Here is a 27,341-nt window from a genome sequence, read left to right on the forward strand (position 1 = left end):
TGAAGTTCTGGACAAAACAAAATATCTATTCCTTCTCAATTTATACAATATTTACATTTTGTGGGGGGTGGGGACATCATGGTACATTAAAACCAGGCAAAAAATAATTTGTGAGTTAGGTTCTAAGTTCAGATCATTATAAATGAGTTTTTCATTTATGTAAGTGTCTGGCATAATCATGCAAGATGCATGATAAAGTCAGATGAGTTCCTCGTAAGCATTTGTGTCACAGATGTAGGACATATAGTACCCCTGGCCTTTGCATTTCCTCAATCTGTGACAACCAGTGAAGCACCTCCTGAGAGGAATAGTGCCCCTGCTGAGGACCAGGTTAGAGAGGATTTAGGGGAGCTAAAACTAAAGGTTCATATGTGATAGAGTTATTACCAGAACTTAGTAGAAACTTTTTTCCCCGTGCTATTAAGCTGAAAAGATAGTTTAGGTCAATGACAAAACATTAACTGATGAAACATTGTATTGTTTTAGTAGTTTATTATCTACAAGTCTTTTTTTTTAAATTTTATTTATTTATTTTTGGCTGCGTTGGGTCTTCGTTGCTGCGTGCGGGCTTTCTCTAGTTGCAGCGAGCAGGGGCTACTCTTCGTTGTGGTGTGCGGGCTTCTCATTGTGGTGGCTTCTCTTGTTGCAGAGCACGGGCTCTAGGCACACAGGCTCAGTAGTTGTGGCCCACGGGCTTAGTTACTTCGCGGCATGTGGGATCTTCCTGGACCAGGACTCGAACCCATGTCCCCTGCTTTGGCAGGTGGATTCTTAACCACTGCGCCACCAGGGAAGTCCCTTATCTACAAGTCTTGAGTTACACACTGTTTAAGTCTAATTTCAGATTTTTCTTCCTCTGAATTTAGGATAAGGTAAAATGTTAGCCAGAACTTTTAGGAGTTGTGACTCTGAAATAGGCAAAGGTAGATACAAAATGCGTACTTAAATTCCACAGTGACCAAACTTGACATCAAAGAGAAATAAATTGGGTAATATTGGACACTTCAAATGTATCACAGGATCTAGTATTTGCTATACGTGTGGGTATTGGAAGGACAGAGAAAAAGGGATTCCTTCTGGTTATGAAAAAATTCTTTGCCAGTCTTAAGTGTTGTTGTGGTTATTATAGTTGCACTGATTTTAATTTTTACTTAGGTTTAAATCTTTATGTGTTTCTAGTTAACATTAGGCAAAAGGAAAATATATATGTGGTTGTAGGTAGAATATCTGCATAATGTTGATTGCTAAGTTATTACTCAGTGAAAAATAATACTAGTATTTCTTTGTTGTCTACCTCTTGATGTTCTGGCCAATGAGGCATCATAAAGTGACTCTTGAACACAGACCTTATTTTTTTATTCATTTCACCTTTTCTAGGCTGTAAATGACTCATGCTACCAGAATGATGATTCAGTCCTAAAATCCCTTGTTGAGATTGCGGACACTGTTCCAAAGTATTTACGTCCTCATTTGGAAGCAACTTTACAGCTAAGTCTGAAGGTAAATTAAATACTTGGGTAAATGTTCCGTTTCTTATTTTCCGTGAATAAACTACTAAATGTATACAAATATGTCTTTTTTTGTAGTTGTGTGGAGACACTAGCCTCAATAATATGCAACGCCAGCTTGCCCTTGAAGTAATTGTGACCCTCTCTGAGACTGCAGCTGCTATGTTAAGAAAACATACCAATATTGTTGCACAGACTAGTAAGTCAAAGGTCTTTAAGTAGTTGGTGTTAAGGTGACAAAATTGTTGGATAAGTTTGCTGAGAGTGGTGCAAGTCCACAGATTTTATTGGTAGAAGGAATGTCCTTTCAAACTCAGGTGAATCTGGGGAAATGCACTTTTACATTCTTAACTGCATGGACCCAACATGATGGCCATGCAACAGCACCCTGAAACCTCAGAATAGCAGGCATGACTTATAATACCTGGAAGTAAACCGAAAGGTGTACAGGATCTCTATGGGGAAAATTGGATGATGCATTGAAAGACTAATAGGAGAAGCAAATATCAGTACTCCTCAAAGTAAACTAAAAATTCAATATAATTTTAGCCAGAATCACAATAGAGTTGGTCATGATAAGATTGATTCTAAAATTCGTGTGGAAGAACATAGGGCCTGGAGTAACCAAGACAATTTTGATGAATAAAGTACAGATCTTGCCTATCAGCTATGAAGATTTAGAGTTTGTTGATGGTGCACGTAATAGATGAGTTGGATAGGATGAAAGGGTCCAGGAGCAGATCCACTCACATGGAGACAGAATGGACTTAAAAAGATAATTCATCAAAGGTCATTGGCACAACTGGTTATTTCTATGGGAAAAACATATCCCAACTTCAAATAGCCTATGAAACCCAATTTTCGGTTGATTAAACGTGAAATAATAGATACATTTTATAAGTAAAGCTTTTAATAGTAGAAAGTGATTTTTTTTTTAAGACTGAGTCAGAAACCATAGGTGCAAAAAACATTACTAAATTTGTACTAGAACAATTTTTTGACCATCCAAATACATCATAAGTGAAATTAAAAGATAAGCCACAGACTGAGAGAAAGTAGTTCATTGCACACAATCAACAAAGTTTTGGTGTCCAGAAAATTGAAGCTGGGAACAGGAAGTTCGCCATAGAGGAATCTGAAATAGCTATTAAACACTTCTCAGTCTCCATAAATACAAATGGCAATTGTCAAATACCAATTGTCAGAAAGTTTGACAATATCATGTGTCGATGAAGGGTGTGGAGCATAGAGAACTCACAGGAGCACTTCACACCTTGTGCAATATACAGACAGGCCTCCTTTTGAACTTCCCATAGGAATCAAGTTTATGCCGCCACTATGGAGAGCAGTTCAGTGGGTTTTAGTAATATTAAAGATACTTGTAACAATTTCGTGCCCTGAACTCACACTTGTCAAGGAGATATGTATAAGAATCTCATCAAAGCAAATTTTGTAATAGGAAAAAAATTAGGAACAACTAAAATGTTCACCAACAGGATAGTGTGTTTATATAATGAAATGCTATGAAGTAATGCAAATGAAATCCATGTGTGTTGAGAAAAAAGCAAATTGCCAAAGGATATATATAGTGATACCATTTATTATGTAAAAGTAAAATCTTGGAATAATACTATGCGTTATACATAGAGAAAACTATAGTCCAAGTGTAAAAACAGTTTGGTAATGAGAAACATTGATTTTATTATGGTGATTGCTTCTGGTGAGGGAGGAAGAGGATGTAATAGGATTTGGAATATTTGACTTTTATCCTTAATGTTACTTCTTGAAAAGAACAAGATCTAAAGCCAGTGTGCTAAAAAAGGTAAAAATGTAACAAACCAGATTTGGGGAGAACAGGCAAATAATTTTTTTGTTTTACTCTTAGAGGCAAAGCAAATCCTTTGTTTTTTACTTCTTAAAATTGTTAGTACATGGTGATATTGACAGGATTAAAGAGACAGTCTTCGGGTATGAAATACTTATTTTCTTTAGTTCCTCAGATGTTAGCCATGATGGTTGACCTTGAAGAGGATGAGGACTGGGCAAATGCGGATGAACTAGAAGATGATGATTTTGACAGGTAATCACACAGACCAAACACCGTGAAGGTTCCTTGACAGGATAGAGCAAGGTCAGGTGGCAGTGAGAGCTTAGGATTACAAGGCCTATCTCTTCCCCACACTGTATTCCGTAAATCTGAAGTTAAACTTTTAAGTTTGGAATATGGGACATTTAGGCTTTCTCTGTTGTGTGTTTTTCTGTACCAAATTTTGTAAATACTTATCTTTAATAAAGTAGCTATGTTTATTACCCTGTTTTACTCTAAATTTTCTTCAAGAATTTTTTAATAGTATCTTCTAAAATATATATAAAGAAGCTTTATTGTGATAAATGCCTTTATATGCATAGACCTTAACTTAGAATAGTTGTTTCAGCAAATCCCCTGTATTTTCCCCAAATAATGCAATTTATGTTTAGGATAGAGAGGAGGCAGTAATGGTGAGATTTATACACTGGGTGACAGTAACACTGAAATTACTATTTTACTTGTTTCAACTTAGTAGGTACCCATGAATACAGATTCCTATGGAAAAGTCAATCAGAATTTATATTCACTGTGAAGTAGTGATAATGGCTCCTTACATATATGAAACATAGCACTTCAGAGCAGCAATTTTAATTTGATTCTTTCAGTGGTCCTAAAGGGTATAGTATTACATTATAGATGCAGAAATGGAGAGGGAGGATTGAGTGATTTGTCCAGGGTTGTATAGCCAGTTAGTAGACTGGGCTTAATACCATTTCTCTTACTCTTCCCAGTGCATCATACTGCCTTACCTCCTTTTCTTAAAAAGAACTGAAATTATTTCCCCGAAAGACTGGTAGTTGGTGTAAGCTACTATAACAGATATTAGATAGAATTAGACATTCGATTTACAGAATATATGGTGTCTTTTTGAAACTTAATCCTGTCATTAAAAATGACTGACTTTTGGCCTAAATACTCTTTAGAAGTATGAAAATAATCCTTGACTGGAAATCGTCAAATAGGGCTGAAGAGAAGACTGGGCTCCAATCAGGTTTTCTTGCCCTGGTTCAGTTACTGTTATGTGCTGCTACCTGGCTTAATTTGCCCTGTAAAAGGCACTTAAATTTATATGGTTATGAAGCTATTTTTTTTCTGGACTGGGTGAATAAGATTTTATCTGTGAGTAAATAGGGCGTAAATATATTTTCAAGATCAGTTTAAGTCTAAGAACCTGTTCTGAAGGTCATAGTTTCATCTTTCTCGTCTTGCCTTCACACAGAACAGTTAAAGATTATGCACATGACAAACTCATTGCTGATCTTGCGGTTCTAAAACAGAATAAATGTGCAAAGGCTTTTATGCCCAAATTTTTCTTCAGTTTTCAGGGAGAAAAACTAGAATTGACTTTCACCAATGCATAGTTTTTTGCAATGCAAATTGCACCCCTTAAAGATGAATAAGCTCACAGTGAGGAAAAAATCACATACCGGCTCAGTACCTTTTTCAGTTTTCTATGTTCTCCCCACTGATAGGTTTGAAGAATATATTTCCAGGAAATGAGATACACAAAGCTCTCCTAAACACTCTGCTTACCCCTCTGAGTCTTGAAAGTGTCAGAAACTAAGTTTTAACCAGTGAGTGGTGTGTGGGGGGAGAATAGGAAAAGGCTTGAAAGATCAGATTCAGACATAAGACTTTTACACCACAATGAGGCATGATAAAAATTTTATCCCCCCTCTTTTTTAAACTCTAGGGTTTTTAACCCACAACTTCACTACATATATTAGAAAGACCACTTGAATTAATTCTTCAGTCTCAGTTTAATAACATGTTTAGAAATATATCCATGCAGTGTCCTATTCTCGTGTATTTTGCTTATGTCGCGATTACATCATTTTGTTTGTGTGTAGCAATGCGGTTGCTGGTGAGAGTGCTTTAGACCGAATGGCTTGTGGACTTGGTGGAAAGCTCGTCCTGCCGATGATCAAGGAACATATTATGCAGATGCTTCAGAATCGTAAGCTGTTACCTCTTTCAAATGCTAGAATTGTGGAGTGTGGCTTTCCAAATCTTAGACTCTAACAAATGCTTAGACTGTGTCTAAAAGTCAGTCTTTGCCTTTTTATATTCTATGTTTAACCTAATTCTCATATTGATAGAATCCTATTCAGTCATCTTTAGAACCACTCAGTCTTACAGTAAAGAATATTTTTTCCTCAATACTGCAAATATTATTCAATTCTCCTTCCCCAGAATGGGCTTCAGTATATGGGAAAAAATTAAAAATTCTAAGGAAAATTGACAGATTTACTCCCTAGCCAGAAATATCTAAATTTGAATTTAAATAAAACGCCATTATTTGAATGTTTATGAAGTATGCATGTATTTGATTCACAGTCTTCCTTCATCTAATATCTTTTATTTTTTTAAAAATACCTACTTCTAGAGGAGAAGCTACTTCTATATTTCTCCTTTTATATTCCTAGCAAATATTTGGTCATTTGTTAGCCTTGTACCTGTAATTTGTATCAGTAACAAAAGTTGTTGTTTTTGTCCTTTTAATTACAAAGTTAATGTGCTTGACGTTTTTTAAAAATTCAGATACAGAAGTGTATGAACTGAAAGTCCCTTAACTTAGATTCAGGGGTGGCCACTGTTAATAGTCCTCTGAGACTTGAGTCTCTGACCTCGTTTACGCACATGTGCAGTTGCGTTTAACGTGAGTATAGCACACAGATCCCATGCCTCCGCTCCACAGTGTGTCATATCACCACACGATGGCTCCCCTTTCGTTTAACAGCCACCTAGCATTCCACAATTCCCCATTAAACCATAATGGTTCTGTTCATAACAAATAATGCTACTGCATACACTCTTCTACAGAAATCCTGGCTTACATGTATGAGCGTGTGTATCTACAGCATGTATTACAAGAGACAGACTTGAGGGTCAAACCATTGATTTGGGATCTTAAAGTAGTGAACTGGAATCACAGAATACCAGCTTCACATGAAAGTGAATTTTTGAGAACTCCAGCCCTTAGCCTTTACCTAGGTCCTCCTTATCCTGTAAGATTCTTATTTATCCTAAGAAGCCGTGGTCCAAAACCATTATCCCTTCTTAGTGATGTCATTTTACATCTGGGCCTGGAATAATAGTTTTTCCTGTTTTTACTCCCTAAATTTTGAGGGGTTTTTCCCCAAATGGATAGAGACAGTCAACATCACAGGTTGCTCAACCTATAAAAGCTACTAGAAAGAATCTAGCTTTTCCATTTTTAAGATGAAGAAAGTAAAGCCCAGAGACATGAAAGGTTACACACGGTCACCCAGCTATCAGTGTTTCACCACTGCTTAATGCCATTCTTCAAATATGTTGTGGAACTGCTTGTGATTTGTAGTTAAAGAATTCAAGTTCCTGCTACAACATAACTAGCTGGCTGCAGAAGCCTTCACATGTATGGCAATGAACTCTTAATAAAGATTTGTTGCTGTTAAATGTATGGCTTTGAGCAAGTCTGGACCTTTGTTTCCTTGTCTGTTTAAAAAAAAAAAAAAAAATAGGAAAGTGATGCTTGCCCTACACCCAGGTTTGGAGTTAGGATCCAAAGGTGTATTTAATACTTCATATGAAAAGGGCTTTAAAACGATGCATATTTTCTAGTAACTAACTATATACCCCACTTTATTTTAAAAATAGTTTTATTTTTTCTTTAAATAGTAAACACCAATTTTTTATTTATTTTATTTATTTATTTTTGGCTGCATTGGGTCTTCGTTGCTGCACGCGGGCTTTCTCTAGTTGTGGTGAGCGGGGGCTACTCGTCGTTGTGGTATGTGGGCTTCTTATTGCGGTGACTTCTCTTGTTGTGGAGCCAAGGCTCTAGGTGTGCGGGCTTGGTAGTTGTGGTTCACGGCCTCCAGAGCGCAGGCTCAGTAGTTGTGGCGCATGGGCTTAGTTGCTCCGCGACATGTGGGATCTTCCAGGACCAGGCCTTGAACCCGTGTCCCCTGCATTGGCAGGCAGATTCTTTTTTTTTTTTTTTTTTTTAACATCTTTATTAGAATATAATTGCTTTACCATGGCGTGTCAGTTTCTGCTTTATAACAAAGTGAATCAGTTATACATATACATATGTCCCCATATCTCTTCCCTCTTGCATCTCCCTCCCTCCCACCCTCCCTATCCCACCCCTCTAGATGGTCACAAAGCACCGAGCTGATCTCCCTGTGCTATGCGGCTGCTTCCCACTAGCTGTCTGTTTTACATTTGGTAGTGTATATATGTCCATGCCACTCTCTCACTTCATCCCAGCTTCCCCTTCCCCCTCCCCGTATCCTCAAGTCCATTCTCTAGTAGGTCTGCATCTTTATTCCCGTCCTGCCCCTAGGTTCTTCTGACCATTTTCTTTTTTTTTTAGATTCCATATATATGTGTTAGCATACAGTATTTGTTTTTCTCTTTCTGACTTACTTCACTCTGTATGACAGTCTCTAGGTCCATCCACCTCACTACAAATAACTCAGTTTCGTTCCTTTTTATGGCTGAGTAATATTCCATTGTATATATGTGCCACATCTTCTTTATCCATTCATCTGTCGATGGACGCTTAGGTTGCTTCCATGTCCTGGCTATTGTAAACAGAGCTGCAATGAACATTTTGGTACATGACTCTTTTTGAATTATGGTTTTCTCTGGGTATATGCCCAGTAGTGGAATTGCTGGGTCGTATGGTAGTTCTATTTTTAGTTTTTTAAGGAACCTCCATACTGTTCTCAATAGTGGCTGTATCAACTGACATTCCCACCAACAGTGCAAGAGGGTTCCCTTTTCTCCACACCCTCTCCAGCATTTACTGTTTGTAGGTTTTTTGATAATGGCCATTCTGACCGGTGTGAGATGATATCTCATTGTAGTTTTGATTTGCATTGCTCTAATGATTAATGATGTTGAGCATTCTTTCATGTGTTTGTTGGCAGTCTGTATGTCTTCTTTGGAGAAATGTCTATTTAGGTCTTCTGCCCATTTTTGGATTGGGTTGTTTGTTTTTTTGATATTGAGCTGCATGAGTTGCTTGTATGTTTTGGAGATTAATCCTTTGTCAGTTGCTTCATTTGCAAATATTTTCTCCCATTCTGAGGGTTGTCTTTTCATCTTGTTTATGGTTTCCTTTGCTGTGCAAAAGCTTTTAAGTTTCATTAGGTCCCATTTGTTTATTTTTGTTTTTATTTCCATTTCTGTAGGAGGTGGGTCAAAAAGGATCTTGCTGTGATTTATGTCATAGAGTGTTCTGCCTATGTTTTCCTCTAAGAGTTTGATGGTGTCTGGCCTTACATTTAGGTCTTGGCAGGCGGATTCTTAACCACTACGCCACCAGGGAAGCCCCCAATTTTTTTTTTAATCTTAAAATTCAAAGGAGGAAAACCATTTTCAAATCCCAGTACCATCGCATTTGCTGAACATACTTCTAGGAACTCTGCACATTGAGAATATATGAGACATAACTTTAAAATGTCTGAACTAAATATAGACATCTTTCTATTTCAATATTTATGCATTAAAATTTTTTTTCTTTACTATTTATTTTTGTGTGTTTTTTAAATTTAATTAATTTATTTGTTTGTTTGCACCGAGTCTTAGTTGCAGCTTGCTGGTTCCTTAGTCGTGGCCGGCAGGCTCCTTAGTTGTGGCATGCACGTGAGACCTAGTTCCCTGACCAGGAACCCAGACCCCCTGCATTGGAAGCGTGCAGTCTTAACCACTGCACCACCAGGGAAGCCCCTTGTGTGTTTTTTAACTGAGTTATAACTGACATAACATTATATTGGTTTCAGATGTGTAGCGTAATGATTCAGTATTTGTATACGTTGCAAAATGATCACGACAATAAGTCTATTTACTCCTCTTTAAAATAATGTGTCCAGTATGCAAAGATTAGTATCAGATATTGGTTTCTTAGAATTATTATTCCTCAGTTGAGAAATTTGGCTTAATGGTATATTGAGTAATTGAAATACAGTTAAAGCATATATGTAATAATGTTATAAATAAATAATAATAATAAAGTTTTAATGTTTAACAGGAAAAATTGGCAATTTTTCAGAGGAATTAGTTACAACAGACTTCATCTTTTTTTTTTTTTTTTTTTTTTTAGAGAGAAGTAGTTTGGTTTTGCTCAAGCAGAGTTTTTTTTGTTTTATTTATTTATTTTTAGCTGTGCTGGGTCTTCGTTTCTGTGTGAGGGCTTTCTCTAGTTGTGGCAAGTGGGGGCTGCTCTTCATCACGGTGCGCGGGCCTCTCATTATCACGGCCTCTCTTGTTGCGGAGCACAGGCTCCAGACGCACAGTCTCAGTAGTTGTGGCTCACGGGCCCAGTTGCTCCGCGGCATGTGGGATCTTCCCAGACCAGGGCTCGAACCCGTGTCCCCTGCATTGGCAGGCAGATTCTCAACCACTGCGCCACCAGGGTAGCCCAGACTTCATCTTTACATGGGTTTTGGGCTCCCCAAAGGAAAGGGAAAAATTAAGTCTAATGTCTAATTTAGGATTTTTCTACAACTTAGTTAACCCTTATACCAGCAGTTCTCAAACTTTCATTCTCAGGATCCTTTTACACTGAGGATCCCAGGGTGCTTTTGTTTTGGGTTTTTTGTTTTTGTTTTTTTTTATCTGAACATTTGCTCCCCTTTATAATACGGTGAGAGCATTTTTTTTTTTATTGGAGTATAGTTGATTTACAATGTTGTGTTAGTTTCAGGTGTACAACAAAGTGACTCAGTTATACATACACATACATCTACTTTTTTTTAGATTCTTTTCCCATATAGGTCATTACAGAGTGTTGAGCAGAGTTCCCTGTGCTATACATATACAGTACGTTCTCACTGGTTATCGATTTCATATATAGTAGTGTCAATCCCAATCTCCCAATTTATCCCTCCCTCTACCCACCATATTGCCTTTTAACTTTCAGAGTAGAAATGCTTGTGTGACATAACCACTGTGACAATGAAGTAATCCAGTCAGGCACTTTTTCTATTTTTCTGGTTAATAAACATGTATAAAAGTATTTTGTTACTCTTTTCCAAATAAGGAGAACTTCCTTATACTTCTGACTACCAGAATGACGTGGTTGTAGTATCTAATTGCTGTTCCTTCCTGTGTAATTCTGTTCTGTAGCTGACTGGAAGTATCGGCATGCAGGATTAATGGCCTTATCTGCCATCGGGGAAGGATGCCACCAGCAAATGGAAGGAATTCTAAATGAGATAGTAAATTTTGTTTTGCTTTTTCTTCAAGATCCTGTAAGTACCAGTAAATACTTGATTCATAATTATTGCCTTAGTTTCACATGGGACCCTGTTGCCTTTACTAATACAAAGGCACCTATTCCAGCATCCCAGAGTGAGGTATGCAGCCTGTAATGCCGTGGGACAGATGGCTACAGATTTTGCACCTGGTTTCCAAAAGAAATTCCATGAGAAGGTAAGTAATGAGTCTGCAGACACTCAAACTCTAAGAAGGGGGATGGCATTTGAAAATGTCTGTGTGTGTGACTTCGTTTCACAGGTGATTGCAGCTCTGCTGCAGACCATGGAAGACCAGGGCAATCAGCGTGTGCAGGCCCATGCCGCTGCTGCTCTCATTAACTTCACCGAAGACTGTCCCAAGTCACTGCTTATTCCGTATTTAGATAATTTAGTGAAACATCTGCATTCCATCATGGTCCTTAAACTTCAAGAGGTAAGTTTCGAGATCTTTAAGCTCCCTATTTATAAAGATTAATTTAATTTGATAGGTAAGACCTGGAGAAAGAGGGACTTTTCAGAATGGCCATAAAGAATAGAAAGCTAGGAGGAAGACATTGCAGGCTGTTCTAAGTAGTGTAATTCAGGCTTGACCAGAGAATGGGCCGCTCAGTATTAGACTTGGGAAAGATATGGACTAAAGGTTAGGTAAAAGCAGCATGTGAATTGCCTGGAAAACAAGCCAGAGTTATTTTTGAACTCTGTAAATTATTTATGTAAATTTGGAATTACATAAATTAATTGCTGCAAGAAACCATGAAAACGTGATTGTAGGAAATTAGCACAGTAGCAACATGAGACATAAACATAAATGGGGAAGATTTAAGGCAAGACCATCATACGATTATTGTTCAGTGAGTTTGGGTGGTAATAGTGGAAATTGGAAGGAAAAGTGATTCTGAAAGATGCTTCTTAGGAAGCATTAGCAGTTTCTTTCTGCCAGTTTGAATTTAAAAAGATGAAAGAGAAAGAAGCAAAAAGTGTTGACCACTCTCCTAACCTGGGTGAGAGAAATAGAGAACGTGTAAAAAAGAATATCCTTTTTGTTTTAAAAATGTTGAATTCTTAAAATAAGGCCTGGCCATCCAAATAGAAGACAGTTTATAGTTTCAGCTTAAGTAAGAGGCAACCTAAGAACAAGTGAATGATGTCAGTGTAGCATCATGAGAGAGAGAAGATTCAGGTAAGAAAGGCAAAGATTGAAGCCCAGTTTGTTGTCAAATATAATGAAAATAAATTTCTACTCTAAAGTGAAATGAATAAAAAGGACATGCAAAATAAAAGCCGTTTAACTATTATATTCAGCAGACATAAAGTTACTGTCAAATCACTATATTAATACTCAGTTTCTATACTTTGGTTCATGATGAACTGGTAACAGTTGGTAAACCACAGTGTGCCTAGCACTGGTCTCAAGGAGAACAGGGAGGAGGAGAGGAAATAATGTCTCAGAAGGCCAAGAAGGGGGTTTAAAGCAAAGGATGGGTGCTCAGTGTCCAATGACAGCAAACTAAGAACATGATACAGGAACATGTGTGTATCTGTAAACAGACAGAGGTAGACAAGTTGAAGAAGTGTGAAGCGTGGCTCTGTATAATCCCCCCTCCCCTCATGTGTCCAGTATGTGAGATACAGACTGAAGGAAGGAGTTGCTAAGATGGGCTGGGGCGGAGGGTAAAGTATGTGAGCAAGAGCAATGCAAAGAGAGAGTAGCCAAGGAAGAAAGGCATTCTAGTGAGATCAGAGGCCAGCCATGACATTAAACACAGAGCAGATGCTGAGATGCAAAAGAAGGGAGTAAGTTGACCTTTTAAAGGTGTGTTGGGGCCTGTGGTACAAGGAGAAAGAGCTCTGCCGAGAGTGGCTGTGGTTGACGAGCGGCATGAGGAACATATGGAGTAGTTCAGGAGCGCTGTGTTAAGGAGAGAACATCACACATAAATATAAATAGTTTGGCTTGGTTCTTAACATTTGCTTTAAGACCTACAGTCTCCAGTGTGGCTGCCGGAGGGTGGGCTCAGCTTGCGGTTTCAGAAAAGCCCTCGGGAACTTTCAGGGAGTGTTTCTTCCATGTTCTCATTTGTGTGATTGATGTTGTGTGTCTTCCTTCTAGTTGATTCAGAAAGGCACCAAGTTAGTTTTGGAACAAGTTGTGACGTCTATCGCATCAGTTGCAGATACTGCAGAAGAAAAATTTGTCCCCTACTATGACTTATTTATGCCATCACTGAAGCACATTGTTGAGAATGCAGTTCAAAAGGAACTCAGACTTCTCAGAGGAAAAACTATTGAATGCATCAGCCTCATTGGTCTGGCTGTTGGGAAGGAAAAAGTACGTGATTTGTAGTACGTCGAATTTTTTGTTTGAATTTGGCTGCGGAGGTATTGAGGGTACCAGAGGGTTTTTTCCTTCTGATAAATGGTTTTCTGGATACTTGTTTTTTTCCATCATCTTACTCTCATATTAACTTTAATTTTATATATAAATAAATTGTTGCCTTCATTTTTTCATCGCTAATATTAAGGTTTCTTCTTAACTCAGTTAAGCTCTTGAAACCTTCTCTTATGGGTACAGTCTGTCTCTATGGAGGCTTGTGGAATTCAAGACCCATATGTTTAGTTTCACCCACTTGAACATGTGCTTGGGAACATTCCAGTTGCTTTTCTGTTAATCCAAAAAGCATTGAGTGTCCCAAGAGAAATTTATATGCATATAGTTCTTCAGAAAATAATTAGCAAGGACGATTGGCCAGTGCGTTTTTCTTCCTAGCGAACATCTCAGACCTGTCAAAGCTTATTCAAAAGAAGCTCCTCTGTCATCAGCCCCTCATGTTCTGATTCTCAGAGCTTTCAATATAGAACCTTTCTGTCTGATTTCCTCCAAAACCAGCATTATTATCTTATAAACTGTTTTCTGGGAGACACTGAGAAACTAACCAATATAACATGTTTATGTTCTGTTCTCTGCGTTTTGGCTTTCAAACTGTTTTTGAAACAGTTTATACAATGGAGATTGCCAGACGATGCAGAGAGTTACATGGAAATCATGTAGTTCTATGGAGCAACCCAAAATTGTCTTTCTGGATTTGGATTATCTTTTTACTGCTGGAGATACATAAGCCATGGACCAAAGCTTGATGCCACTAGAACCGTCTTTATACTGCAATTCATTTTGACCTTCCCTGGAAAACGTATTTTTCTAGAAAAAGCACTAAGTCCATTGCAATATAGATGAAAAATTTTCAATATAATACTTTTATCTGAGGTGTTATAACCCGTCTGGGAAATGTAATAGATTTGGGGGGAAAGTTTTATTATTACACAAGAAACAAAAATTGGGTAGCAGTAGTGCCTCTCTGATGTGATACACATGAGTAATATTAGTGTCTTTTTTCCCCAAATATTTCCTTCCAGTTCATGCAAGATGCATCAGATGTGATGCAGCTGTTATTGAAGACGCAGACAGACTTCAGTGATATGGAAGACGATGACCCTCAGGTGAAGCAGCCCTCATGCGCCTGCATCCTTTCGGTCGATAGCTCAGGGTTAAATGGATTAACAAAAAGAAATCTGGTAATAGGTTTCCGGCGATAATATCAACCCGTGGTTTCAGAGACATTCTTCTGGTTTTCCTTCTACTTGGCACACCGTTTTTTCCTCGGTCCATTCCAGGCTGCTCCTCTTCTGACTAGTTTTTGGTTCCATTGGGGTTCTGTTGTGCCAGGCTCTCTGACCTCTTCACTCTCCTTGAGCAGCGTCATCCATAGGCACGGCTTCAGTTTTCCTTCGTATGGTTGTGACTTCCCGTCTGTCGCTGAATTCAGGGTTCATTTGTCCAGCCCCTTACTAGACATCACCATGTGGATGTTTCCTGGCCCTTTGCATGCCAGATGACTTCCCTCCCCTGTCAAAAGCAAAAGAAATACGGAAACCCAGCAGTTTTAGAGCATGTCATGCTCTTTTCTCTGCCTGTGAACAAGCTCTTGTTGAGCTTAGAAAGAACCCTCCCACCTCAGCCTGGCTAACTTCTTCGCGTAGTTCACGGCTGGTACCAGTCTCGGTGGTGGGTACTGAGGACCCTGTACTAAGAACGTCGTGAGTGTCTGTCGCGACCTTAATGATAGTCACAGTGTCTACTGTACCATGAGCATTCAATCCCTAATCGTTGCCTTAAATTTTAGCTTTGCACAGCCACCCTGTAATGTCTGCCATACTTCAAAATGCTTTTTCCAAGCACTTAAAAATTTGTTCTGTTTTGTTTTGTTTTTTTTAAATTAGGAGTGGGGAGTGCGTTTGCACATGTAGGCATGTGAAATAGACAAATATATAGATGGATGTCGGAGGGTAAAAATCACTTTTGGGGCCATGGGGATGAATTAGAACCAGATTCTCTGTAGGTAGATTAAGTCTTTGTAAACACAGTAGTAGTAGAAGAGGTGTCTTAAATGTGGACAACCCCTTACACAGAAAACTTAAACAGCTAGGAGAAAGGGGTATTTAGTGTTTAATGAATGGAACTTTAGGCAGTAGGCCAAGTCAGGTAAGTTCCTGCCTTCAAGAAAATTAGTGCTTAAGGGTTGATATGTTTAAGTGGGCTTTGTTACATGATTCAGATGTTGTTAGAGAGAACTATGTATTTTGAAATATATAGTTCTTGAAAGTAGGAAAAAATAAGACAGAGTCCTGGTCTCTTTTGCCTCAGCTGTTGTCTGTATCCTAGTGTAGAAGTTCACAGTGATTTTCCATGGTTTCTGAACATTTTAAGTATGTGACCTTAGAAAATGCACTTATTGCTTAAAGAGCCATGAATGTAAAAACATTGTTTCCATGAAATGGGGAAGGGGCTTTCTTTATGTCTTATTTATCCATTTTTTATTAAAAATCAGTTTTAATTTAATTTTTAATTTTTCTCCCCAGATCTCTTACATGATCTCAGCATGGGCCAGAATGTGCAAAATCCTTGGAAAAGAATTTCAGCAGTACCTTCCAGTGGTTATGGGACCTCTAATGAAGACAGCTTCAATTAAGCCTGAAGTAGCCCTTTTAGATAGTAGGTGTCTTCATGAGGCCGTGGCAGTGGTAGAATTCCTCTTTGTTATCATTTTTAACGTGAATTTGCTTGCTTCTTTGTTAATAGCCCAAGACATGGAGAACATGAGTGATGATGATGGTTGGGAATTTGTGAACCTTGGAGATCAGCAAAGTTTTGGTATTAAAACTGCAGGACTGGAAGAAAAGTCAACTGCTTGTCAGATGCTGGTAATTAATTATAATGTTTACTGAACTTTGTTTTACAACTTCTCATAATGAATAAATATAATGTATATGTATATATTTCATTATGTATATACTTATGTATATTACGTATATATATTTCATAGGAGTGCTTTTCATGGATGCTGAAGAAGTTATTTTGAAGAGCCAGGAATGTATTCTTTAATAAATAAAATATAGAAACCTTTAGACCCAACATTTCCACTTATGGATTTCCATCCTAAAGAAATGTGGATAAAACCTTTCATTACCAGTGCTGTTTTTAATAGCAACAACAACAGAAATGAATAGCCCAAATAACTATTGTTAGGAAGATGATCAGTAATTACTGTGCCCTGGAGTATTACACAGCCATTACAAAGCTACCTGAGGGGGAAGGATTTTTGCCTGTTTTGTGTTTAGTGTATAGTAGTGGCTAAGGAATATTTTTGAATGAACAGAAATCTGCTCACAGTATTAAAGATAAAGTTGGTATGATTTCATTGTATTAAAAAAGATAAACATGGTAGGAAAATCAAAATGTTTACAGTGATTATTTTGTGTGGTATTATGGGGTCTATGTATGTTCTCTTTGAGTTTCCTTTTTTAAACCTTCATGAACATGTGTTGTAGATAGTGAGAGTTTTTTGTTGTTTTTTTTTTTTTACAAAGAGAATGAAGAGATTTTGGTAACAACATTGTAAATCAACTAAACTTCAATAAAAAAGTATTTTAAAAAGAGATTATGGTATATTACAAATCTAGCAGTTAAGTAAGCCTAAATAAAAGTTAATGGCTTAAATTTTATTTTGTATTAGTATTGTGTTTTCTAATTAATTTAAACATATTTCTTGAACTTATTCTTATCAGTACTTAATTGCCTATAATTTATAAACAATTTGGATTTTCTGTAGTATCGCTCAACTTGAGAACAAATATAAATGTAACATCTTCTATAGAATTACCAACTCTTTTCATGTAGTGAAAGATAATAAAGAAACAATTATTTTAAGACAATTTTTTCTGTTTCACTGTTGAAGTGATTTTTTTAAAATTCAGAATAGCATAAGCCTTTTTGCTGCAGATTTACAGAAGTGATGTGCTGTGATTACATTTTCAGGTTTTGGGTTTTTTTTTAATTTTAGGTTGCCTTAATTAAGTGGCATCTTTTGTTTGAAGTATTTTCAGAGTGCTGAAACTTTTGCTAAATTTTCCCCCCCACAAAATAAGAATATGAAGTATTCCCCCCTTCGAATAACAATATATACTACAGTCGTTTCATGGTCCTTTCCCATTTTACAATTCCCTTTAGTTAAAAGACTAATTTCACAGTCCTGCATACAGCTCTAAATGTAGTTAGCTCTAGTTAGGATATAACATTCTGTGGTCCTCATGGTTTTGCAGTTTGTTAATAAATATTAATACATCAAAATTAACATGGGTCTTGTTTTCTCTTCAAATACTTTGGTTTCAGGTTTGCTATGCTAAGGAATTAAAAGAAGGCTTTGTGGAGTACACGGAACAGGTTGTGAAACTCATGGTCCCTCTACTGAAATTTTATTTCCATGATGATATCCTATAATTTTTGAACAGAAAACATTTCTAGATTTACTTAAATTGTAGGCTGTTGAAGTATTAGACTTTGTGCTAACCAAAGTAAGCGTACATCACCAGTATTCTGTTTGCACTGACAGTGGTTTCAGGTTATAAACTTGGTTCTTTGCAAGTGCCTTTGTTTCACTTGTGCCGAAAACATGAAAAAGAAAATGTCAACTATCCTCTAGTTGACAGTTCTCTGTGGAGCACTGAAGAGCTTTAAGGACTGTTATTTTATTAGCAAATGTTTATGGTTGTGTATAATTGCTGCTTTTCCCGATTATCTTTTGGTGATGTTAAGCAAGACCTTTTAACAAGTTAGAGACCAGCTTATAGTACTTAACTTTCTATATAGCACTTAACTTTCTATATAGCTCATTTCAAATGTGGATAATACCTCTGGGGAGAAATGTCTCTTGGTAAATCTGTGTGAAAGTTTTCCTCCTCAATGTAATGGTAGTTGTAATTAGTATGTATAGGTAGGTTTTTATGCCATTTCGTGCGCACACACACACTTTCGTAAATGGGTTAAAAAAAATGACAGCCCAATGGAATGGTAGAGCCTGGACCCAAACCCAGATCTGTCTGGCTCCAGAGCCCCTTTGTTGTAGTTCTTCATGCAGTATCCTGCAGCGGCATCCTTTACAGAAGATGGCTTTTGCCCAGCAGACTTCCCATAATGCCTGAAGACAGAGCAGAATTATTTTTAAGAGGAAGTCTCAAGACCTTATTTTAGAAATGGTGTTAGATAGGGAGAGGCAACTCATCTTTATCGAAAACTGAAGAGGCTGATTCAGGAAGAGATCCTCAGTAGTTTTCTTTAGTAAAGTCATTGCTTCAGTTGCATTTGTTAGAAACATGCATTACCTCAAATTTGGGGATAGGTACATTCTGAGACATACTGTGAGAGTCCCAGGTCCTTCCTCAGTCATTTTTATGTTTAGGGGTTACATTTGAGCCTTCATTCCTGTTACATTGTAGGTGACGGAAAGACAGGAGGTATGTCTTGGGGACAGGGAGACTTCTGTTTTTATACACAGGTTATATTTAACACAAGCTCTTGGAGAGCAGTCTTAGATGAACAGAAGTTGCCTAGCACTCCACAGTCTTGAGGATAGTGATTACACTAAATGTAATCTAAGGATAGTGAGTACGTTTCCTTAACAATAAAACGTGTTCGAGTGGCAGCAGCAGAATCCATGCCTCTTCTCCTGGAATGTGCAAGAGTTCGTGGTCCTGAGTATCTCACACAGATGTGGCATTTTATGTGTGACGCTCTAATCAAGGCCATTGGCACAGAACCAGATTCAGATGTCCTCTCAGAAATAATGCACTCTTTTGCAAAGGTAAATATTTTCCTCTTCAAGAATATGTATAAGATTGTGTGTCCATTTATTAGTCTTGCTAAATAAATGGGGGGATTTTTTTTTATGCTGTAACAGAAAATTTTCTTTTTCTACCAAAAATGTTTAATATTTTGGTGCTTTCACTCTTTTTGTTTTTCTTTCTTTTCGAGAGTAGCTCTTCTTGTATTCTGGTCTTCATTAGTTTCCATCATCATTACCTGGTAATCCAACTACAGAAACTTGGCTGTCATCATCCAAGTCATGTCTAGTTTCTGTCCTCTTCTCTCTCCCCTAAATTCCCTTCTGTTTTTGCCGTATCTCTTCTTTTTGCTATTGAAATAGCTTCACTTGGTCTATTCCGGAAGCCATTCCTTCTTTTCCTCATAGTTCATTCGCCTTTCCTTAAGCATTAACTTGCTCTTTAAGTCACTCCCCTTCCCATATTCTTGGTCATCTCCATTGCTCACAGCTCCATAGCTTGCTCCGCAGTTTGGTTTAAAAATTCTTTATTTGTCCCCATTTACACTCCTGAAGTTCAGATTTTCTTTTATTTTTACAAAGAACGCATGCTTCCATGTCTTTGCCTGTATCATTCCCTCCGCCTGTAGTGCAAGCGTAGCCTTTCTCCAGTGCCATCTTTGTACAGAGTACGCATGTGGTAACTGAGCCCTTTAGAAGCTGGTCTTTTCCATCTTTGAATCCGCAGCATCCACCATAATTCCTGGCACTTAAGACGTGCTCAGGACATGTTTAAAGGAAAAATATTTTTTAAATTCTTCTCTTTAAAATAGTGGTATGGTAGCAAATACAAACCAAGTGGATTTACTCATTTAATCATTAATTTTCCAGGGTACTGAGTTATGTTAATTTTTCTCACGCCACCATCTGATTTTTTTTTTTTAATTTATTTTATTTATTTTTGGCTGCGTTGGGTCATTGTTGCTGCGCACAGGCTTTCTCTAGTTGCGGCGAGTGGGGACTACTCTTCATTGCGGTGCGCGGGCTTCTCATTGTGGTGGCTTCTCTTGTTGCGGAGCACGGGCTCTAGGCGCACGGGCTTCAGTAGCTGTGGCTCGCGGGCTCTAGAGCGCAGGCTCGGTAGTGGTGGCACATGGGCTTAGTTGCTCCGTGGCATGTGGGATCTTCCCGGACCAGGGCTCGAACCCGGTCCCCTGTATTGGCAGGTGGATTCTTAACCACTGTGCCACCAGGGAAGTCCCTCCATCTGATTCTTAATGGAGTTTAACTTTTGACTCCAAAAACACTTAAACCTTATGAGTTGCTTTCTTTCCTCAACCTCATTTTAGTGCATTGAAGTCATGGGAGATGGATGCCTTAATAATGAACACTTTGAAGAGTTGGGAGGTATATTGAAAGCTAAACTTGAAGAACATTTTAAAAATCAAGAATTGCGGCAAGGTAAGTTTTCCATGCTTTTATTTCTGAATGTAATCCTTGACCATTTTGGCGACCATTTAAAGACATTTATTTGGGTGTGTTTTAGTTAAAAGACAAGATGAAGACTATGATGAACAGGTGGAAGAATCACTACAAGATGAGGTAAATTATTCCATTCAGAACTTAATTTACACGACCATTTGCATCTGGAAGATAATGCTTAAGTTTCTGATTCATCTGACTTCTCATAAGATGTACTTCTTATTAATCTTTAGTAGAAAAATCTGACATGTATTTCATTTATTAATTTAGAGAATAAGTAATTTGAAATTAGCTGATTTGTGTTTTGGATGCTTTGTGTGCATTTTGTTGCAATGACCTCACATATGAAAGCACTTGGGAGTTCACCTCGTTTTTTCTTCTACACTCTCACAACAATCATGTATATTTGGTGGTGCTTTCACCATTTTAAAGATAGTGAACTCAAACTCAGATGTTAAATGACTGCCTACAGCCTCACTGTTGACAATCTCATGCTTAAGGCCAGATCTTTCTGTAACACCAGCTGTCCCTCCACTGGACCACAGAATTGTGCACATTTCCCCATAAATAATATACATGCAGTGGTTGACATAATTCTTCACATTGTTACTCAGTTCTGTCACCATCAAACCACTTGATGCCATCAAACATATTTCAGCTGTGTGTTTAGGGTCTGTCATGTGGCATGTGGCCGTCTGGGGGACTGGTGCTGACATGTGCAGGTCATCCCAGTCCTCTGCAGGGTGCTCGCATGCTGACGCACACATGGCTCCCAGGGATGTAAATAACTGGCCCCACCATCCTGCTCCAAAACCAGAAGCATTCTTGCAGAAGACAAAAAAATAGTAAAGTAAAATCACTCTTGTTTCAGATCTTTGAGATTTGGGTTAATTTTTCAACCATATATTTTAAATATATTCCAAGAAAAGTATTTGCAATAAGTGCAATACTTACCACACTCCTTCCTTTCTTTCCATAGCCAGACAAGAGACATCACTGGGGTAACCTCAGTCTCTGGACTCTTGCTATGCCCTTAAGAAAATGAAGAGAAATTTAATTTTGTACTTTTCTTATGTTTTTTATAATAAATGTTACTGTTAATAATAATGGGGATACTTTTTAAATACATATGGGTATGTATGTGTTTGTTTTTTTTAGGATGATAATGATGTTTATATTCTGACCAAAGTGTCAGACATTTTACACTCAATATTCAGTAGCTACAAGGAAAAAGTGTTACCATGGTTTGAACAGCTGCTTCCGTTAATTGTCAACCTAATTGTAAGTGTTACCTCTTTTTGACAGTTACTTTAGATAGTTGACCTGGAAATCTTTCCTTACAGCATTTGAAAACTTACACTTTCAAGTCAGAATGGATCGTAGAAATCATGGTTTCCACTGTACCTCTTTAATTTACCAAGTTTATTGCATTACCCTGGATATTTTCTCCATCAGTATATGCTTGAAGTTTACTGATTAGGTTTTCCATAGTTCAGTTAATTTATAATACAGTCTGAAGGCATAGAACTGATTTATTATTTCAGATTATCTATACCCTGCTGAATTAACAAATGGAAACAAAATGGTTGCAAGTTTTTGTTTTTCAGTAGACCCTAGAAAATTCCGTTTTGATCCTTATTATATGCCACCAGCAATCATAGATTCTGGATGATAGCCTTATATGTTCAATTTTAAAAATGTATTATAAATTATAAGCAATCATCAGATATTTATGGGTTTTTTTGGCTTTCAATTTTGTGTTTTATGAGATTTAGTACTGCAGTATCTTTTTTTAAATGATTTAGGCACATATGACATCCTGTTGAATCAGTACTATAAAGTTAAATCTTTGCAGCTTTTACTGTTGTTGTGTTTTTTAAATATAGCATTGCTGTTATCTTTTTTGTAAAGTAAATGTATATACATAGCTGCTGCTGTCAGTTCTTCCTGATACTTGGTAATGTCAGATTGTGGAATTCTGTAACAAATCACCCAAGTCTTTTAAACCTATACTTTATTAAATCTATGTAGTAATTTGAGGGTTGTTATTCACAAGAACTGATTGTTGCTATGTTGTTTTTCATTACCTATATCAGGAATATCCATGTAAAGATGACAGCCTATAGTGAATAAGTGTTTCTTTATGATCTTTTTTTGTTGTTGTTCCATTAGTTCATGTCTTTTATTAACTAATACACAGTTACTTGTCTTCTGGTTTGTTGAAACAATAGGTCAGACAACATTTGCCACAGTAATGTCTGTCAAAGTGGCTGGCCATAAAAACTCCAGCACCACATTCATCTGAATAGTCAAAGCTTAAAAGAGTATCTCTTTTGTAGTGTCTACATAGACCGTGGCCAGATAGACAGTGGGGCTTGTGCATCTTTGATGATGTCATAGAACACTGTAGTCCAGCCTCATTTAAATATGCAGAATATTTCATAAGGCCAATGCTCCAATACACATGTGACAGCAGCCCAGAAGTCAGGCAAGCAGCTGCGTATGGCCTGGGAGTCATGGCACAGTACGGCGGAGACAACTATCGTCCTTTTTGTACAGGTACTTTTGTTTGTTACGTTGTGTGCATCTCATCCCAGGCATCCCTGTTATCCCTGCCTTGCTTCCCCCCCGCACACCGCCCGCCCCCGCAAACATACGCTGCTTCGTTCTCTTTTCCTTTTTCAGACACCTCACTGTAGCACTTAGGAGTTCACCACCCTGTTCTCATAGAAATGGAAGTGAGACCTGGGTGGAGCCAGAGCCTCCTCGCCCCAGTCCCAGGGTGCAGTCCATCTGGGGCTTGGAGGGTGTACTTTCAAAACCTACTGGGGCCCCTGTAAGTTCAGCGCAGGAATATAGCGGGGCGGCTTTCAGAAGCTGCAGTACGCCGAGGTGATGAGGAGGGTGAATCTGGGGGGCTGCCGACCTGCTGGCGCCGGTAGACGGGTGGAGTGCAGGCGCCCTGAGCACGCCAGGGCGCCTCCCTTTCCCCGTGGCTGGCGCTGCAGTCACAAAAACAGACATTTCTTACACTTGAACATTGCCTCACTGTAATTCATAACTGGACCAAAGATAAGAAATATTTATGGGCATTTGCATGAAAATGTGAGACTTTAAATGACTTTTTTTCAAATGCTTTTTTAGAAGCACTTCCACTACTGGTAAGAGTTATTCAGTCTGCTGATTCTAAGACCAAAGAAAATATCAATGCTACGGAGAACTGCATCTCGGCAGTAGGGAAAATTATGAAGTTCAAGCCTGATTGTGTGAACGTTGAAGAAGTCCTCCCACATTGGCTGTCTTGGCTTCCACTACATGAGGATAAAGAAGAAGCTGTTCAGACTTTCAACTATCTTTGCGACCTGATTGAAAGGTAAGACATGGGGCAGGTTAGGCCTTATTTCCTTCCCTTCACGTGACGCAGTGCTTCCTGTGCACAGCTTCCAGGTGTGTAGGTTATAATAATGCCGTCTTTATAAATCAGGCTAAGAAGCCGTATCACAGTTAAGAGTGCCGTATAAGCACATCTAGTTTTGAGTTATTCTTTATGGAACTCAGTTCAACAGATCATTATAGAATGTGATGTTCAAGGAAGGTTCTGTTCTGTCTCCCACCCCACTCATTCATTCATCCATTCATCCATTCACTCACTAGCTTTACTGAGGTATAATTGACATACTATTCATTAGTAGAATGGGATCAAAGAACATTGTTAGTACTATTATTTGACCCTCTGAAATACTAGTGTTTTTCTTTGGATTAAAAAATCAGTGGTATAAGGGAAATATACCAGACGGGCAGTCAGGATCTGGCCCCAGACCTCTGTCATTAATAGTGTTATTTTGTGCCTGTGAGTATAGCTAAGAACTGCAACAACCTTGGAGGTTATAGAAGCTATCAAATCAAAGGCGTGTTCATTGGTGGTCTGTTTTTCTAAGTCCAAGTTCCCCTAGGTACTGGATCCGGGCTCTGGCACCATTAATTACTCCTTTTAGTTCATAAATAAATCCAAGGGCTACAACCACTCATCTCCTGGAGTTTGTAGAAACAGGCCAATGGCTCTATTCCTTCATGCCTGTTTAAGTTCTTGTTCACACAAATACTGGGAGTCTTCACAGGGAGGACATCACCATTAAGGAACGTAACAGCCATCCTGGAGACTCCTTACCTGCTCCTGCCTCTGAAGTGACCAGTTCTCCATCATGCTATTTAATCTTCTCCCTTGGAAATGACTACTCTGGAATTTTCTTAATGAAAAAGACTGGAATTCTAATTAGATTCACTGTTAGGTTTCTTTCCATCAAACTTGACTGGAGCTTATTTCCCGGCTTACATTTAGAATGCCTGTATTATCTTTTTGAACTTCAGATTTATTTTAGAAACCATTTTGCAGTGTCTAAATAAAATTTGTGTTAAGGAACTGTTCTTAGTAATATCTTGGGGTTTTTTTAACATATGTGTATATACATATATATGTATATATATAAAATTTACATGGGAAGAAACTGAAAAGCTAATAAGTAAAATTAGCTGGTTTTCCTCCTACTGAATTTAAAGGCAGTTGATTTTAGTGAGTGCATAATCATTGTATAAAGACCTAATAACAAAATTCAGTGTTGGGGGAAAGGTGTAGAAAAGTATGAGTGCTTGAGTGATTTCCTATTATAATTTTCATTTACAGTGGTTTTCTTCTCTTTCTTTTTTCAGCAATCACCCAATCGTTCTTGGCCCTAACAATACCAATCTGCCCAAAATATTCAGTATAATTGCAGAAGGAGAAATGCATGAGGCAATTAAACATGAAGATCCCTGTGCCAAACGTCTGGCTAATGTAGTTCGCCAAGTACAGGTAAGCTGGTTTGGTTAAACTGGGGAAGAAGAACTAAAAACGTTACTTAGTTTTGGCTTTTTTTTTCATATTCTTCTCTATTAGAGGAAGGAAATAGAAATCCAACTAGCTAAGGAAATTTCATTTTTATATTCTCTTGTCATCAAGCCTCAAATGGATTATACTTATTATAATCTACCCATATATTCTCATTATTTATTAAAACTAAAACCTTTGTCTTAAGTCTGAGACTAGCACATACTCATTATGTAGAAGTTTTTCTGCATATCTGTGAAGAAAAAAAGATGAGATTTTAATAGTAATAAAACTGTCAGCTACCAATGACTTGTCCTACCTAAATTCATGTGTATAGATTACTTGAATGTGTCACCTAAAGCTAAAGTGTAGCTTTATCAATGCAAAAATGAGAAAACTTACTGTAAATGAAATAAACTTTATAGAAATGAAAAGATTTCTTGCTTTTGCAATGATGTTCATGAGGCTAATCTACTGGAAAGAAGGTATTTTGGCATTATTTCAGTGTACCTAATGATGATTATCAAAATACTTCCCAGTGACCATTTTCGCCGAATCTAAACGTGTGACAATGTTCTTTCCCTAGACGTCTGGAGGACTGTGGACTGAGTGCATAGCGCAGCTTAGTCCCGAGCAGCAGGCAGCCGTACAGGAGCTCCTGAACTCTGCCTGAAGGGCCTTAATATCACCACCAGAGAACTCACTCCAAATAAACGTTTACCCTTTTGTTTAGGTTTCTTTGTTTTGTTTTTGAGCAAAAGAGAACGGTAGAGTTGTGTGTAGGCCATTCTTCTGCAAAGCCACAACAGCAGGAAGAGAAGCCCTGGGTTTCAGGATGGTGTTTAAGTGGATTTCTTCCACACCACTGAGGAAGTCCCATGAGCCCTGCAGTAGCACTGAAGAGTATTTTTCTATTGGTATAACCCACCCATGTGAAGGTGAAAGGGAAATAAAATTAAGTTTTCTCACTAGATATCAGGAGATGTAAGACAAAAACAGCTTTAAGATCAGTTCCTCAGCATTAGCTGTGTGTTAAAACAAGTTGCTGTACATCTAGTGTTAATTCTATTAATTGGAGTGTGAGTCTTTCTGTACAGTAGAAAGAAGCCTTTTACCCAGCAAACTAGTAGATCCAAAAATTGAAAAAAAGCTGAAGACAAAAACAACAAGCATGAAGATGTTATTTTATGTCACTTTCGATTCTTTTCCCCAAAAGGCTTATGCAGTGACTCAGTTTGGAAAGCTTTTCAGCTTCCAGCCCTTGAATGTGAAGTGTCGTTGGCATGTCTGGCAGTAGTCTCATTCACTCCTCAATAAACAATGTTGAAATACGAAAGAAGTTTGTGTAAAAATTTAGTACTGTCTGGCTTTGATTCATTTAATGTTTTTAATATAAGAATAATCTAGTATTTTTTAAAGTAATAAGGATGGGTCTGAATTTTGTTCCCCCCTGATATTTTCCTTGTGCAATTCAAAGTTAAAAGCATCTAGTTTTTACCATCTTCCACTTTAATTTAAGCTAAGTTATGATACACCTACTCTGTTCACAATTGGTGTGCAAACTTCAGTCGTTTTAAAGCTAGCATTGTTCCTGTTAGAAAAAAAGATTTGGCTTAGTATTTTTATTGCAAATTGTAATTGCTATGGAACCACACGCAACTTTTAAACTTTTAATTTTATGATAAGTATTATGGCTAAAATTATTTACTGATAAATTCAGTAAAATGTGTGAATGTGTTTTTCTTTATGTATTAACCTCATAGCAGTAAATGACTTGCTGTTGTTTCTTTAAATAATTTTTCTAAGAGGTCTTATTAGATTTCTGTTGAAACTCCAGTGTTAACATTTTTATAGTTTGTACTGAATTTAACCGTGATACAAAAATGAATTTTATGCCTAGATCAGAATTTAAAATTAAAGGTTTTTTCTTTAAATGATTTGCATTACTTTATTAAAACTAAATCTGAAATGGAATGGAAAGTAGAATAAATTATATTA

At 37.6% G+C, this 27,341-nt stretch overlaps 1 protein-coding gene across 2 annotated transcripts in view; it reads left to right on the forward strand.

The window, feature by feature from the left end:
• Positions 1-26,697, forward strand: part of IPO5 (importin 5) — a 40,562-nt gene extending 13,865 nt beyond the window's left edge. The window contains exons 7-26 of one of the 2 annotated variants that reach the window (XM_036831508.1): positions 1,378-1,500; positions 1,587-1,707; positions 3,501-3,588; positions 5,448-5,554; positions 10,717-10,841; positions 10,933-11,022; positions 11,107-11,280; positions 12,958-13,176; positions 14,259-14,342; positions 15,762-15,894; positions 15,982-16,103; positions 17,572-17,668; positions 18,867-19,039; positions 20,347-20,458; positions 20,544-20,599; positions 21,638-21,760; positions 22,819-23,038; positions 23,624-23,852; positions 25,187-25,328; positions 25,930-26,697. In XM_036831508.1, coding sequence (XP_036687403.1) covers positions 1,378-1,500; positions 1,587-1,707; positions 3,501-3,588; positions 5,448-5,554; positions 10,717-10,841; positions 10,933-11,022; positions 11,107-11,280; positions 12,958-13,176; positions 14,259-14,342; positions 15,762-15,894; positions 15,982-16,103; positions 17,572-17,668; positions 18,867-19,039; positions 20,347-20,458; positions 20,544-20,599; positions 21,638-21,760; positions 22,819-23,038; positions 23,624-23,852; positions 25,187-25,328; positions 25,930-26,016 — 2,625 coding nt within the window. In that variant the 3' untranslated portion in view covers positions 26,017-26,697. Of the gene's footprint in view, positions 1-1,377; positions 1,501-1,586; positions 1,708-3,500; positions 3,589-5,447; positions 5,555-10,716; positions 10,842-10,932; positions 11,023-11,106; positions 11,281-12,957; positions 13,177-14,258; positions 14,343-15,761; positions 15,895-15,981; positions 16,104-17,571; positions 17,669-18,866; positions 19,040-20,346; positions 20,459-20,543; positions 20,600-21,637; positions 21,761-22,710; positions 23,039-23,623; positions 23,853-25,186; positions 25,329-25,929 lie in introns of those variants that run through there. The other variant, XM_036831509.1, reaches the window with a different exon arrangement.
• Positions 26,698-27,341: the final 644 nt, after the last annotated feature.

This window comes from Balaenoptera musculus, chromosome 18, assembly GCF_009873245.2.
Source record: "Balaenoptera musculus isolate JJ_BM4_2016_0621 chromosome 18, mBalMus1.pri.v3, whole genome shotgun sequence".
In the NCBI taxonomy this organism is placed as follows: Eukaryota; Metazoa; Chordata; class Mammalia; order Artiodactyla; family Balaenopteridae; genus Balaenoptera; species Balaenoptera musculus.